General features: G+C 34.2%; 1 protein-coding gene across 2 annotated transcripts in view; it reads left to right on the forward strand.

The window, feature by feature from the left end:
- The window catches only part of ZNF148 (zinc finger protein 148), a 129,608-nt gene extending 113,785 nt beyond the window's left edge, over positions 1–15,823 (forward strand). For both annotated transcript variants that reach the window (XM_007113572.4, XM_024124227.3), the window contains 2 exons: positions 7,968–8,086; positions 8,410–15,823. In XM_007113572.4, the coding sequence (XP_007113634.1) occupies positions 7,968–8,086; positions 8,410–10,008 (1,718 nt within the window). In that variant the 3' untranslated portion in view covers positions 10,009–15,823. The remainder of the gene's footprint in view (positions 1–7,967; positions 8,087–8,409) is intronic.
- Positions 15,824–17,560: the final 1,737 nt, after the last annotated feature.

The following is a 17,560-nucleotide window of genomic DNA, read 5'->3' on the forward strand; positions in this document are numbered from 1 at the left end:
GAGGATTAGTTGAAACTACCAAAAATGAGATTGGGCTTCCCTGGTGGCACAGTGGTTGAGAGTCCACCTGCCGATGCAGGGGACACGGGTTCATGCCCCGGTCCGGGAAGATCCCACATGCCGCGGAGCGGCTGGGCCCGTGAGCCGTGGCTGCTGAGCCTGCGCGTCCGGAGCCTGTGCTCCGCAACGGGAGAGGCCACAGCAGTGAGAGGCCCGCGTACCGCAAAACAAACAAACAAAAAACAAAACAAAAAGAAATGAGATTAATGTATCAAGACATTTTGAGCTAGTTTATGCGTAAAGCTTATGTCCATATCAGTTTCTTCTATATAACTTGCCCTAATAATTACCCACATTTTAAGTAAGAATTCTTACCCGTAAACAACTCACTGTGTGCAGTGTCAGTTACTAGGGAGAAACACTGCAGTGGGGGAAAAGTGTGGTTTCATTGATAACCGTTAGAATTGAAACTCCAGGCTCCTTGGGTATTGGAAAATTATCATTAGTGGAACACCTTGAAATTGTTTCTTCTTCACCATGTTATTGCTTTCCTAAATTGTAAACACTATTTACAAAATCCTTGGTATTTTTCATGTAAGTCTTTCATGTTCATCTTAAAAATCACTCAAGTGCTGTATGGATTGTCTTCCTTTTCCAGTAGAGGGGCTCTGGTCCTTAAGGGGAGAAACAATAACGGGATTTTCTCCTAAAGAAATTTCACTTAAGTGTTTTTATGTTTCTTAAGGAAATATATATCAGCTATTTTATTTTCATTTCCATTCAAGAGACATACCAAAGTACCAAAGTTGGGAACAAGATACAGAGCATGTTATCACTGTTACTTTTAACATAATATTTGAGAATAGTAGCCAGCAAAAGTAGGAAAAATATTATAGGTTAAAAATAACCGTATTATTGTAAACTTGGAAAACCCGTGAGAGTCAACTGAAAATGACTAAAAACCAGCAAATTCATTAAAATTGCAGAAAACCATATACTTTGTATGTGTACACACACAGAGTAGAAGATTTAATGGAAGTAAACACCCTTTTTATAATATTAGCAACAAGAAATGTGGAAAATTCCATATTAGGAAATTATTAAAACACTACTGAGGACACAAAACAAAACAACCCCACCCCCACTTTTTTCAGTGAGAAGAGTTAACATCATAAAGCACATAAAGTTTATCAATTTTCCATAAGTTAACATAAACATTTTAGGCAACTCTCCCTTCCCCCCACCACAGATACTAAGCTAATTCAGAAATGATTTGGAAAGTGGACAAACAAGACAAACCAGAGAAAAACAAAAGAAGACCAGTGAGGGGGATTAGTCCTACCAAATGAAGAAGTATATTATAAAGTCTTAATAACTAAAACTTGTTTGTTCTGGCTTATGAATAGTCCCATAGAACAGAATAGAAGGTCTAGAAATAGACCCATGAAACTTATTAGTGTATGATTGTGATAAAAAATGTGATCAAGAAAAGATGAACCTTTCAGTAAATGATGTTGGAAGAACTGGATAGCCATCTGGAAAGACAGAGTTTTATCCATCACATTCTACCTCAGGATGAACTCCAAATGTATGTGATTTAATGTAAAAGATACGTGTCATTAAAAATATGGACAGATTGGAACAGGAATGTTCTTTCTAAATAACACTCAAAATTTAATATCCATAAAATAAATGATTGATAAATTCATCTATGTAAAAATTAAAACCCCTAGTAGCCAAACAACTCCACCACCACTATTTAAAAAAAAAACAAAACAAAACTGGAACTCATACAGACAAATGACCAGTCTCTTTAATAAAGCTCTTATAAATCATCAAGGAAAAGATCAGCAACCTAGTTAAAAAAATAAAAATAGGTGAAAGATAGGTGCAGACAGTTCTTAGAAAATGACATGTAAGATGGTCAACGTCATACTGAAATATTGTTTTTTCACATGTTAGATTTGTAGTCATCAGGAAGTTTAACAACATAGTAGTATATGGCAAGGTTATAGGGAAACAGTCACTCATACATGGCTGGCGGGGTACATATTAATATCTCCTGTGGAGACCAATTTTGGCAGTGTATTTCAAAATCACAAATATATTTGTTACTTGACCGGGAATTCTGTTTTTGAGAATTTATCCTACAGATGTACCTGCAAATTTTGCATTGACAGGGTATCTATTACAGCACTATTTATAACAGGAAATGTTTGGAAATAATAGGGGATTGGTTAAATAAATTGTATGTCTATCCATCAGTGAACAATATCAGCTGTCAGAACAAATGAGCTAGCTCTTTTTCTACTGATAAGATCTCCAAATTACTGAATTAAAAAAAAAAGATGCAGAACACAATAAAATACACTATCTTCATGTAAGAAAGAGGGAAAAATTACAAAAAGAATATGTACTTATTTTTGACTATTGCTGTGTCAAGAAACTCTGGAAGGAAACAGACCCAAACAAATAAATGTAGTTACCTATGGAGGAGCAAAAATAAGAGGAGGACTTTTTCCTGTATACTTCTCTATATTGTTTTGATGTTGGGGGGAGAATCATTTAAGTATGTGATCTAATCCATAAACAAACAAGGATCCTTAAATGGCAAAACTTAAAAAGTTTTATTCTGGAATGGCTAGTTAAAAAGGGAGAGAGAGAAGAAGAGGGAAAAAAATGGGAGAGGGAGAGCAAGATGCAAAGAAAGATGGTAGAGTAAAAAAGGGAAATAAATACTAAAGCAGAACAAAAGACAAAGGATTAGAAATAAGAATAACAAAAGTGGGTAATCAAGAAATAAATGACTACGGAAGATGAATTTGTGTTTACATTCATTTCTGGCTGACTTACCCGTCATAATTGTTCTATTTAGGGGACCGTGAAAGTGTTTTGTTTTAAGCAACAAAGGAACATTTTTACAAATTGCTTTTAAGGCATTAATGTTTGTTAAAGTAAATTTCTTAATGTTGCTTCTGGTTAAATAAGCTTTTTTTTTTTTCTTTTTTTTTTTTTTTTTTTGCGGTACGTGGGCCTCTCACTGTTGTGGCCTCTCCCGTTGCGGAGCACAGGCTCCGGACGCGCAGGCTCAGCGGCCATGGCGCACGGGCCCAGCCGCTCCACAGCATATGGGATCTTCCCGGACCGGGGCACGAATCCATGTCCCCTGCATCGGCAGGCGGATTCTCAACCACTGCGCCACCAGGGAAGCCTCTAAATAAGCTTTTAATTCTTGAGCTTCTACTAATATGTAGCAAATGATTTAAGCACGATTTTTCTCCATTTAATTTATTTTGAATTTAATTGCTAGCTCCTTGTGGGAAGAAATCATTTCTCATTCACTTTGCATGGTGTCAGTTGTGTTATCATGCAGTATTAAAGTTGCAACTTTATTGAGATGTAATTGACAATATCAAAAAACCCACACCTTTAAAGTGTACAATTCAGTAGTTTATGGTATATTCAGAGTTGCACAACTGTCACCACAGTCTAATTTTTAGAATAACTTTCACCATTCTAAAATCCTGTACCCCTTCTTCCCAGCACTAGGCAATCTTTACTCTCCTTTCTGTCTCTATGGATTTCCCTCTTCTGGACATTTCTTATGAATGGAGTCATACAGTAGGTGGTCTTTTTTGTCTAGTTCCTTTCACTTAGCATAATGTTTTAAAGGTTCATTCATGTTGTAGCATGTACTTCTGTTACCATTTATAGCTAAATAATGTTCCATGTATGAATATACCATATTTTGTTTATTCATTCATTAGTTCAGGGACATTTGAGTTGTTTTTACTTTTTGGCTATTATGAATAATGCTGTTAGGAATATTTGTTTTTGTGTGGAAATAACGTTTTCAGTACTCTTGGGTATATGCTTTGGAGTGGAATTGCCGAGTCATATGGTAACTCTTATGTTTAACATTTTAAGGATCTGCAAAATTGTTTTCCAAAGCAGCTGTACCACTTTACATTCCTACCACCCAAGTATGAGGGTTCCAGTTTCTCTGCATCCATGCTAACCCTTGTTACTGTCCTTTCTGTTTTAACTGTCCTATTGGGTGTGAAGTGGTATCTCGTGATACTGATTTGCATTTCCCCAGTGAGTAGTGATGTTGAGCATCTTTTCATGTACTTATTGGCTATTTGTATATATTCTTTGGAGAAATGTTCATTCAGATCCATTACCTGTTATTAAATTAGTTTATTTGTCTTTTTATTGTTGAGTTGTAAGAGTTTTTTTTAACATACTGGATATACATCCCTTATCAGACATACGATTTGCAAATAATTTTCCCATTCCATGGATTGTCTTTTCACCTTTTAAAAAAAAAACCCGTAATTTGAAGTTTATCATTTAATCATTTTCAAGCATACAGTGTAGTGTAGTGAAGTACATTTATAACATTGTGTAACAATTATACACAAACAAAAACCTGTAGCCATTAAGCAGTAACTCCCCTTTCCTTCCTCTGCCAGTCCCTGGTAACCTTTATTCTACTTTCTATCCCTGTGAATTTGCCTACTCTAGGTATTTCATATAAATGGAATCACGAAGTATTTGTCCTTTTTGTGCCTGGTTTCTTTCACTTAGCATAAATTATTCAAGGTTCATCCATGTTGTATCATGTATCAGAATTTCATTCCTTTTTATGGCTGAAAAATATTCCATTGTCTGTATATATCACATTTTGTTTATCCATTCAACACTTGGGTTGCTTCCATATTTGGGTTGCTTCCATATTTTGGTTGTTGTGAATAATGCTGCTGTGAGCATTGGTATACAAATCTCTGAGTGAATCCCTGTTTGCAGTTCTTTAGGGTATATACGTAGGAGTAGAACAGTTGGCTTGTATGGTAATTCTAAGTTTAACATTTTGAGGAATTGCCAAACTGTTTCCCACAGCAGCTACTACAGCATTTTGTCTTCTTACTTTCTTGATAGTGTCCTTTGAAGCACAAAAGTTTTTAATTTTGATGAGGTATATTTTATTTATTTTTTGTTTGTTTGCTTGTGCTTTTGGTGTTGTATCTAAGAAATCATTGCCTAATCCACAGTCAAGATTTATTCCTATATTTTCTTCCAAGAGTTTTACAGTTTTAGTTCCCACATTTAGGCCTATGATCAATTTTGAGTTAATCTTTGTATACAGTGTGAGGTTGGGGTCCAACCCCATCCTTTTGCATATGGGTATCAAATTGTCCCAGTGTCATTGTTGAAAAGACTTTTTTCCCCACTGAAGTCAGTCGACTATAAATGTAAAAGTTTATTTCAAGACTCTCAATTCTATTCCTCGAGATGTATGTCTATCCTTATGCCATTACCACACTATCTTTCTACTGTAGCTTGATTGTAAGTTTTGAAGTTGGGAAGTCTGAGTCTTCCTACTTAATTCTTCTTTTTCAAGATTGCTTTAGCTGTTATGGATCCCTTGCATTTCCATATGAATTTTAGGATCAGGTTGTCAGCTTCTTCTTTGACCAATGTGGGGTGTATTATCATTTTTAACATTAAAGTCTTCCAGTTCATGAATATCATGTAGAATTAATTGAATTCTAATAAGTTCACTAATTTTCTCTTTTATCCTCTCTCACTTTTGAAGAATGACTTTAACTTCTGATCTTAATGAGTTCTATCATATACAGTCTTTATATATATAAAATATGGACCTATTCTTAAACTTTTTAAAATAATACTTGTACTCTCCTTCCCTTTTCATCCTAGTTCTTCTGGGATCTTGTTATTTCGATTATTCACCATAATATTCCATTTTAGTTCAGTTTCCCACCCTTACCAATTATTAATCTCGAATGGATTGCCTCCTATTACTTCTCACCTCCTTTTTCTCATTTCTTTCACTTTCAAACTTCCTAAATAAGTGGTCTTCTCTTCCAGCTTTTGTTGCTTCATTAGTTATCTACTTACTAACCCCTTGGACAAGTATCTTCATTTTTCTGGACTTTCTGTTTTGTAAAAATAAGTAAATTGGTCGAGATTAGTTGTGTTAGGTCTCCAGGTCTCCATTCTAGCCTTTGAACCCTGGAGTCCTTACTCAGACTCCCTGTGTACAGAAGTGGAGCTGTTCTGTCCTGAATTTTGGGTGGCAACCTTAGAGCCATTTGCCACACCATGATCCTTTGGGGGCCTCTGTGGAGCCCCCGAGAGCATAGTTTGAAGCCATTTCAAAGTCCCTTTGGCCCTAAAATTTGATAACTCCATAGCAATTACAGAAGTTGCAATTCTTGAAAGTTTCAAATAATTTATTTGTGGCCAAATTAAATTTTCTTTTTAGGTACCAGTTCTCCAGTATATTTTATAGTATCTCAACCCTTAGTTGCTCTGTTATTCCTCACTAAATTTTCTTTCCTTGGCTTTAATCCCATACACACAATCCATTAAAGGGCTAGTCAGCTTAGATTCTAACACAAGAAGCTTTCCCAAATCATACCAGCTCATAATAACATTTTTTCCAATTATAATCCACTGTAATAATCCTTTATGCCATTCATGTGGCCCTTAAAAGTTGCCCGAAGTATTTTGAGCTACGTAAAGATAATTTAGGCCCAGATTCTGACCTAAAGAAATGTAATTTAGTTAAAAGAATAGAGTCGTACAGAATAATTATTGGAATGAAAGTAATGAGTGCCACTGGAGAGGTACAGCTGAAGTTCTCTGGAAAGTTAAAGAAGATAAGGATGCCTTTCCTCTGGGGGAATAGGGCAGAGTATCCCAGAGGAGATGGGTTGGGCCTTGAGGGGAGTGTAGTACCTGAACACACAGAGGTGGACTGAGGGAGCTGCCTGAATCAAGGCAGAAGTAGAAAAGCATGAGATGGTAGGTTCTTCGATTTGGCTGGAGGAGAATGTTAAGAAGATAACTAGTGGGTTATAAAGTTATAAAGGTAAACCAGAGCTGGATATAGTTCTGTTAGTTGTTTCTTTCTTGTTTTCCCAATTATGTCATAAACTCTTTGAGGACAAGTAACATGTCTTATACTTTTATGGGTAGAGGAGAAGTATTCAGTAAAGTTTTGTTGACTGTATGAAAGGTAGAAACAGTGGTTTCCCAAACAAGCATAATTTAAGATAACTTCTTCTCACACCCTTCTACTTACATAGGCTGTGGCTTTATCAGTAAAAGGTATTTTAGATCTTCTTAGTAATGGTTCATTAAAGCTGAGAAGTCCTTATGTGATTAAAAAAAAAAAACTGGGGGTGGTGTGGGGGTCGTGTGCCCAGTTAACAGCTCTCAATTTAATTCGCTCCCGAAAGGACATGAGAAATGCTGGTTTGAGTTGAGGAAAAGAGAATCAGTATAAACAAACATTACTTTTAAAACTTAGTCTCTAATTTAAGCTCTTCTTATGTTTTAATAAATTAGATTTAAAAAATATTTTCCTAGGATTCAGATTTCATTTAACCACAGATATCTTTGAAAAGACATGAAGAATTAAAAAGGTATACCCAAGAATTGTGTTGGACTATGTATGGGTAACATTTTGTTTTTTTCAGAAAATTTTCTGAAATACTTTTTGTGTGATTGAAAAAAGGATTAGAAACATCAGCCACTCTACTGAAACCCTGTTCATATTACTGTTAAGATCCTGGTAATAATACCGGTCTCTATGGAAGGAGTATATTATATGCACATACAGTAAAAGGGAAATTGAGTATGCCTGCTTTCAACCTTTTCTTCCCAATGGCGTGTACCAATCTCTTTCATTTTTACAAAGCAAGATATTCTTGACAAATTAAACTGGAAGATATGTTTAGTATAAGGGAGACTTTTGTCATTTAAAAAGAACAAAGTATGGTAATGTTCAAAAGCCATTTATTTAGAGGTTCTTGTGGTATTAAAAAGAACAAAGTATGGTAATGTTCAAAAGCCATTTATTTAGAGGTTCTTGTGGTAAAGTAATTCATTCATTATTTTACAGTATTCTGTTTTAAACTTTCTGTATCATGCGCTAGGTGAAAAACCATTTCGCTGTGATGAATGTGGTATGAGATTCATTCAAAAATATCATATGGAAAGGCATAAGAGAACTCATAGTGGAGAAAAACCCTACCAGTGTGAATACTGTTTACAGGTAAGATGTGGTTTGAATTTTTTTAAAAAATCACTTTATTGTGGTATGAGTGACATTGAAACTCTTGTATCTTAAATTAAATTATAAAACAATTCTAATAAGTTAAATTAGAAAATGTTACTACTAAAACTATTTGAAGAACTTCCTAACTGCTGTTGATTCAATTTGTAATAAACAGTTGGCTCAGCAAATTAGTTTGGAGTTGCTCATATTATTATACTTATATCTGTCTTTATATTAATTCCATTTTTTCTTTTCTTTTCTTGGTTGACCAAAATACAAACTAAAACAAAAAACTCACTTCCGAACTTTGAATTCGACAGTATTTTTCCAGAACAGATCGTGTACTGAAACATAAACGTATGTGCCATGAAAATCATGACAAAAAACTAAACAGATGTGCCATCAAAGGTGGCCTTCTGACATCCGAGGAAGATTCTGGCTTTTCTACATCACCAAAAGATAACTCACTGCCAAAAAAGAAAAGGCAGAAAACTGAGAAAAAATCATCTGGGATGGACAAAGAGAGTTCTTTGGACAAATCTGACCTGAAGAAAGACAAAAATGATTACTTGCCTCTTTACTCTTCAAGTACTAAAGTAAAAGATGAGTATATGGTGGCAGAGTATGCTGTTGAAATGCCGCATTCTTCAGTTGGGGGATCGCATTTAGAAGATGCATCAGGAGAAATACATCCACCTAAGCTGGTTCTCAAAAAAATTAATAGTAAGAGAAGTCTGAAACAGCCATTGGAGCAAAATCAAACAATTTCGCCTTTATCCACATATGAAGAAAGCAAAGTTTCAAAGTATGCTTTTGAACTTGTGGACAAACAAGCTTTACTGGACTCAGAAGGCAATGCTGACATTGACCAGGTTGACAATTTGCAAGAGGGGCCTAGTAAACCTGTGCACAGTAGCACTAATTATGATGATGCCATGCAGTTTTTGAAGAAGAAGCGATATCTTCAGGCAGCAAGTAACAATAGTAGGGAGTATGCGCTGAATGTGGGTACCATAGCTTCTCAGCCTTCTGTAACACAGGCAGCTGTGGCAAGTGTCATTGATGAGAGTACCACAGCATCCATATTAGATTCACAGGCACTGAATGTGGAGATAAAGAGTAATCATGACAAAAATGTTATTCCAGATGAGGTACTCCAGACTCTGTTGGATCATTATTCTCATAAAGCTAACGGACAACATGAGATATCATTCAGTGTTGCGGACACTGAGGTGACTTCTAGCATATCAATAAATTCTTCTGAAGTACCTGAGGTTACCCAGTCGGAGAATGTTGGATCAAGCTCCCAAGCATCCTCATCAGATAAAGCCAACATGTTGCAGGAATACTCAAAGTTTCTGCAGCAGGCTTTGGACAGAACTAGCCAAAATGATGCCTATTTGAATAGCCCGAGCCTTAACTTTGTGACTGATAACCAGACCCTTCCAAATCAGCCAGCATTCTCTTCCATAGACAAGCAAGTCTATGCAGCCATGCCCATCAATAGCTTTCGATCAGGAATGAATTCTCCACTAAGAACAACTCCAGATAAGTCCCACTTTGGACTAATAGTTGGTGATTCACAGCACTCATTTCCCTTTTCAGGTGATGAGACAAACCATGCTTCTGCCACATCAACACAGGACTTTTTGGATCAAGTGACTTCTCAGAAGAAAGCTGAGGCTCAGCCTGTCCACCAAGCTTACCAAATGAGCTCTTTTGAACAACCCTTCCGTGCTCCATATCATGGATCCAGAGCTGGAATAGCTACTCAGTTTAGCACTGCCAATGGACAGGTGAACCTTCGGGGACCAGGGACAAGTGCTGAATTTCCAGAATTTCCCTTGGTGAATGTAAATGATAATAGAGCTGGGATGACATCCTCACCTGATGCCACAACTGGCCAGACTTTTGGCTAAAAAAAATGTGTAAATAATACTGGCACTTTAGAACAGATTAATCAAGAGTGGGGTTACTCTGTGTAAAATGGAGTGCTGTACAGATTTAAGAGCAATGCGTTAAAACAAGTTAAGCTGATATGAATAGCAAGATAATCCAATAACTGCATTTTATTTGGTTAGTCAGCATTCTTTGAACTGCCTTACATGTTGTCACCTTTATAGAAGCAATGCATTACTTGTTTTAGATCAGAAACTTGCTATTCCACCTACACCAAGTTTAAAAGGAAAAAAAAAAAGACTTTCGCACAATTGTTTCCTAACTGATAATATTGTACATTTTTAGGAGATTAGTAATTGTGTGAAATTTACTCATACTGTTTCTAAGTTTTCAGCATAGTCATGGCACTTCAGCAGGGAATCTGAGTATACTTTATAGACAGAGTGAACTTAAAAGTTTAAATGTCAAGAGATTATGGCTTAAATAAATTAGTGTGTCCTATAGGGGGAAAAAAGGAAACCACCTTTTAAAAAGAATGATATGCCATATACCCTTGATTTTCATTTTGCATTATATTGACATGTTTTTTTTTTGAGAAAAAAGTAATAAAAATCTGATAGTCTAAGACTCCACTATTTAAAAGCCTAATTACTTTAAAAATATGCATACTTTCAAAACTTTTACCAAAATACATAACTGTTGAAGCATTCACTTCTCTATGGAAGTATGCATATTGGTGTCAGTTTCTTTGTACAGTTGTACCTAGATATTTTTTATGATTTTTCATGTGCAAGTATCAAGGTTTTGAAGTTTTAGTAAAAAGATATTCTGTAGATTACATTCCCAAGAACATAATGCTTATACAAAATGTATATTCCACATTTTAAAGCTTAATTGTATTTTACTTTACATATACACTTCAGTTAACATAGAGCACTTAGAATCTATTTGGTATTTTTGATTTCTCAAAGTAAAAAAAAAATTTAGATTTTTAGGTTTGATATGGTTGTGTCATAATCATCTCATAATTGAAAATTTTAATTTTTGGCAATAAAAGGAAATTGGATATCTTTGGAACTGTAAAACCTGGTTTAATCCTTCTCTTTCTAGAATCTTGATAGATTGGATAATTAAACAGTATCCAGAGAAACTAAAGAAATGGGCATTTTAATTGCTTATTTTATCTTGAGTTACTTTTTAATGAACACTGCTCATTACAATTTTGCAAACCAAGAGTGTTTACTAATTCTAGTAACTACAGTTTCTTTTTCAGCTAGATGAGTGATCGGAAACTTTTTGTTGCATTTCAAAATCTAAATAAACTACAGACTTTATCCTTATACCACGAATGTTTTTTTTTTTTAATTCTTTGTCTTAAAATAATACAGCATGGTACAATAAATAGTGCTTTTATATATATACATATTATATATATACTTTTCTAAAGAATGATGGTTTGAGTTACACATTGGACAGTTTTAATTTTTGGAAAGTAACATTAGTTATATTGATTTTATTATCATGTTTAATTTCTTCCGACTTTTTGGTTTTTTATTTTAAATTTCCACCATCTTTGTCACAATGCACATGTACTGATATAGCACCAGTGATAATCTAAAATTAAAACCCGTGGAAGATGCAACTTTATTGTTAATTTCCATTTTAACTTTTGTATTGGCCTTATAGATCTGCAGTCTTTGTTTCAGTATAGAATGTTATACATTTAAATTATTTTTTTCTTTTATTTAATGTTATCCCAAGACTGTTCTCATAAAGAAAGGGAACAAAGAAATATCTCTACCCTTAACATCTTTTGCATTTATTTTGAATATATGGTGTTTTTATGATAAGGAATATAAATTATGTTTAATATGGGTTTCCTCTACACTTTGGTTATTAAACTTTGCTTGAAATATTTTCCCATTTGACAGCTTTCTTTGCTGCCAAGTTTTTCAAGAATTTTAGACTTCTTTGAAGTAGATATTGAAGTTCTGCCATTATTGACTCTTAAGAATGGTGTGTCTTGCGTTGCACATTACAACCTCAAGAAGGCTTGATTCAGGCGAGATGTTAACAATGGAACTGTGCTCTCCCTAGGTATAGGCATTTTTGTTTTTCTCATACTACTATTGGATGATGGTAGGCATTTATTTTGTTTTTTTGTTTTTGTCTTGAGCCTGGTTAGAATTTCTGTTCTGTTGAGTACTTGGCACAGAATAAGGTTTTTTGTTTGTGTTAACATCACCAGCACAGTTTTTAGAATGTGGCTCTACTGCTAAGCAGTAAGCTAAGGAGGGAAGGCCTTTGAAAGTGGCAGTCATGCAAGCAGTGCAGGTGTTGCATTCCTGTGTTCACCACATTTCTTTACATCTACATAATGGCAGACTTTTCTACCACATTATAAGCATATTTTGAGATAAATGATACTTTGGCATAATTTACTGACTTACCACTTTTTAAGTATAGTCATTGCTCTCTTACTGTGAAATTCTACATGCCTACCAGAGTTACCTTGTATTATCATCATATGATAAACATCTCAGCAGTTTGGGTTTCCCCACTTTGGTTCAGAAAGTTACTTAATTTCTATCTGGGCATTAATAGAGAAAGCAAGTAGCCTTTTGTGCTGCTTTAAATCAGAATATTGAGGATATCCTTTTGCAATTTTTTTTTCATTTCTCTTGGTGAGCAAATTGTTCTATGAAAACATACTCTTACACCCTTAAACTTGGCAAAGTGTGAGTGAGGTGTGCTTTCTTAGGACCTGTTCTCATGTTTGAAGATTGGAAACATCACATTAGTTGAAGTAATCTCTCTTGAACATCTTCTAAAAGCGTGGTTTTTTTAAAACTTATTGCATACATATTTCATTTGGTTCAGAATATTTGAAGTGGCTCTTAAACTTTTTGGATCTACTTGCAGATTTTCTAGTTGATACCATAGAAATCCATCCTTTTAGCTCTGGCTGAGTGAGGACTGTTCATGGTCGGGTAATTTTTCTCGTTTTGAGAGGCAAAAGAGGCCTTGTGCTCAGGGTAGGCTTTCATTTCCACAGGCCAGAGAAACTTGCAAAGTGCCAGTTAGGTTAGATCTTTTGCCACTTCTTTCATTTTATTAATTTGGGTTTTTAAAGGGCTGTTAAAAAAAAAAAAAAAGCCGGGAAACTTAAAAGTAGGCATTACTGTAAAACTACATTTCTTAGACTTAGAACATTTTAAACTAGAACTCGTTTTTTCACAGTATATTTACTTGAAGAAGCACTATTATAATCAATGAGAAACTTTTTGACTCTGCAATTTAATTTAAACATTTTCCGTTTCAAATTGCTTTATTTCAGGGAAATAATTTTCCAGTTGTTTTTGCTATATTCTGCAAATAAAAAAAGTATGTTTCCTTTTTCACTTAAACTTTGGTAGGAAACAAACTAAAGCAGACAAACATTTCTTGTTGTGTTTGTTGCTTTCTTTAATCCAATGGATAAAAAAGTAAAACCCTGTAAACATTATTTTATTTTTTTATGCAATACCATGCTGTAAATATGGTTCATCAAATAAGGATGTACCTATGATTGAATCTTTAATTCTGCACAGTTAGAGTTTATATATAAACGTGTCTTGACAATCAAGGACTTTTATGTGAGTCTTCCTTTATGATGTTTATTAATGTTATGCATTCCATTTGTTTTGAAGTGAGTACCAATGTGCTAATTTGTATTGTCTGAAAGTATGTAATGTTTTTACAGCTTGTTTTTAAGAATCTGTAAATATGTACAAACAAATCACAGTACTGCTTTATGTTAGAAGGCATATGATGTTGTACTGTATGTAAGCAATAATACATAGCAGTGCTAACTTTACAAGTAGCATCAGGAAAGTTCTAAAAGCATTTCAGAGTTATTAATTATCTTTATTTCATTTAATAATGATTATCTTTAATCAGTTTTTATAAGCAAATTCCATTGTTCCTCCTATTGGAACGTAACACTGTTTACACAGCATAATTGAAGTTGCAGGGGAGACAGGCTAAATCTGCCTTCATCTGTACTCACTTTCACTAAGCATTGAATGGCCTTACCACCCTTCTGCAAGATGGAGGAAGACTGCAAAACTTAGTGCCCATCACACTGAAGGAAGGGGGTGTGTTTTTTTGCCTGCTTCTGTACTGCTACCTAACTTTGTGGTTTGCTTTGGATTTTAATATTTGTTTCTGTTTTAGATTCAAGCCCATAAGTTTTGAGGTGACTTCAGCTCCATTGTGAAATAGTTCTCTTCATATTTCATAGCTACATTTCAATAATTCTAAACTTTCTACTTTGATTTTTAGATACTTATTTTTCAACCTTGATTTCTCAGCTGATCAGATGAATTTATTCAACTTCAATAAAAAGAAAGACAAACCTATTGTAGTTTGATTTGAGTAGATATTATACTGTACAGAACAGTTAACTATTTGAACACACACATCACTGCTTTAGAAATAAAACCGCCAATTTATAAATGTATATGACCTACATTTTATAGGAAAAATGTTTTTAAATGCTAGTCATTTATATAATGTGCTTTGAAGGATTTGCTAGTCCACTTCTGTCACTTTTTAGTACACTGGTATCTTTTATATGTAATGTATGCTTTTTATTATTGTAGCAGAGCATTTCAGTAGAAAGAATTTTGCAACAATATGGGGGAAATTTTTCATTGTTGGATTTGAATTATACTGGATTTTATCTGTGTAGTCTTACTTGTCTTTATTTTAATGCTGTCTGGAAGGGAACTTGGTATCCAAATAAAGCAGGTAACCTCATTTTACTTCAAGGGCATACTGTGTAGTGCTGAATTTAATCTGGAAATCTGATGATTTTGAAAAGAAAAACAAGTTTATAAAAATTGTACAGAAGAAATTAAATGTGTAATGGAAATCCTGATGGTGGAGCACGTTGAATTTTCTGATATATAGTGTTATTTTCCTGGGATCCCCTATGCCTTCTTTGTATTTCAACTAATAAAGGAAAAACCTTGTTATTGAAACTGGTAGGATAATAGGATATTCTGAATATACAGTATTACTTTTCCTATCCCATTTTCTGACCCTTTCTCAATCACTGTAAATTTTATTTTCTATTTCCTATTGATAATTAAACATGTACATAATATAGACACTGTTGTATAGAATTGAATGAATTGGGTTGCTATGCTTGAGTGGGTAACTAAGTGGAAATATGGATACTGGGAATTTATAAAATGCCAGAAGAAATTTATAGGAAAAAGGAGAGCATCATGTATGTCCTGAAAGGTCATAGCCGATGTTTCTTCAGCCCTCTGGGAAATCAGTGTGAAAGAACTACAAACTCAGTATCTGACACAAGTGGGTCTTTCCTTCCCCACCTCCCCTTCAGATATATGAGCACTAAATTTCAAAGTCTACTCAGGTGAAAATTGCTTTGCAATGAAACTTATCACATTGAAATTTTCACTGTCAAATGAAAAGATATTTGTGATATTTTTAAATACAAACTTTCACATTGGTAGTCAGCAGCCTGGCAATTGAAATTCAGTAAAGTCAATATATTTTAAAATACATTTTACCCTCCAAACAGAATTGTTTTTAAACAATTGGGAGGATTTTTTGTTGTTGTTTAAATGCGTTTTTTATTGTCATTGTAAAAATAAAATTTTGCTTGACCCCATATTATGCTGAATGAATTGCTGAGCCTTTATAATACAAAGAAAGTTTGTTTCATGCATAATCATGGAACACAGAAATGTTCTTTAAACTGACCTATTCATTTAGAGGTTTAATGAGTTTCACAGCTTCTGGCATTATTGTCATGTAGTTAACTTTGCCATTTGGAGTTTATAATACCATTTTATGTATTATGATACTAAAGGAAGTTGTTTTTGTTTTATTTTTAATTGAATTATTAGATAATTTATATTTGCAAATTCTGCATTTTAAATGTAGACACTGGCTGTTTGAAAAATAAAATCAGAATACAGTTTTATGAATAATTTCCTAGCTGAATTTTTCACAATATTCTGAACCAAATAACTAATGGAAAATATTTTTAAACTGTGGAAAGATCAATATTAAAAAGAAAAAGGATGTCTATCTGGAATGAACAGTTTGTTACACAAATTGGGTAACAGTTCGCAGGGCCTTTACTGTAGCTTTGTGTAGAACATTATTTATTAGGCAGTTCTAAAATACAGGAGTCAAGTGTTAGTCACCCAGTATTTTAGACTTGAGATAAACTTAACATAGAGCCAAGAATAAGGGCATAAGAACATATATGATTTTTTTTCTTTGTAGATTCAATTATCATCATACATGGGAATTTTTTTTTTTCCAGTTAATGAAGATTTGTTTTCATCCATTTACCTCCTTGCCAGTCCCCCACCCCCCATTTTGTGACCAGTGGGACACATTGTAAGAAAGCTGTCTGCAGCTAGAGTGCGGTTTGGGTCCTTGGGACAAACAGAAACTAACTGGCTTTTGCAGAGATTAATCCTAGGACCCTGACTTTATTAGCATGGTGCTTTAACCAGTTATACATAATACCACCTATAGTCTACTAACCCATTTCCTAGATCACACTTTTTTTCTTGAATGATTAGGAATGGTAGGGAGAGGGGTGGTGAGATACTCTACATAATAGTTCTCCCACCTTCTGAAGATTTACAGAAAAAATTGAAGTCATTTGAATTAATGTTACATTATTGAGTCTTACTTGACAATTTATCATGCACAAAGGGAGTATGAAGATTTTAATAATTATATGTTTGGACGGAATTAAAAAATTTTTTTCAGAGTGCTGGCAATTTTTCCCTCCACTTTGATGAAACTGATGATGGTATTGGAATAAATTATATTCATTTGATGGATAAAGAATCAATGGAGCAGAAGAGTTTTAAGTGAACTAAAGGTAAATTTTGAGTCTCATGATTTTAGTTCTTTTATCATTTTCAGATGTCCTTAAAAGGACATTTATAATAACATTTTACGAACACACTCATGCAGTTGCATATGCATACGAGTAAGAGCTGGGATGTGATACTGTAAATGAGAGTGACATTTTCAAAGTGATTTTTCAAACTACTGGGAAAACTCAAGTTTAGAAATGGACTTGAATTGTGAAGTAGAGAACATTAGCCTTTGCATATTTATCAATTTATACGGATGAACTCTTAAAGTTGTAACTTTCTTAATTTTTCCTAGCTTATCCCATTGTTAGTAAGATTCTGAAACTATGATGCCTGTGTCAAGGTGGTGAAGGGGCCCAAAGAATGTATTATCTGTGATAGTAATTGTGTTTTCTATTGATTTGAATCCTTACTTGTGGGGGCATGGTATTCAGCATGGATTACCTACTTAGTAACAGGCTTTGTGCTAGATGCAAATAATAGGTGGTTGAGGCTACTAGTGTCTTTATTTGAGCATCTGAAAGGTATCAGTTGCAGGATGGTATCAATTGCAGGATGCAGGACTGTACTTTAGGTTATTAAAGCAAATATTCAGTGTTAAGATGTGTTGGGCGCTGTGCTGAGTAATTTATATGTCATTCCTCAACAAGTGGGT

The sequence above is a fragment of the Physeter macrocephalus genome, chromosome 1, assembly GCF_002837175.3.
Source record: "Physeter macrocephalus isolate SW-GA chromosome 1, ASM283717v5, whole genome shotgun sequence".
In the NCBI taxonomy this organism is placed as follows: Eukaryota; Metazoa; Chordata; class Mammalia; order Artiodactyla; family Physeteridae; genus Physeter; species Physeter macrocephalus.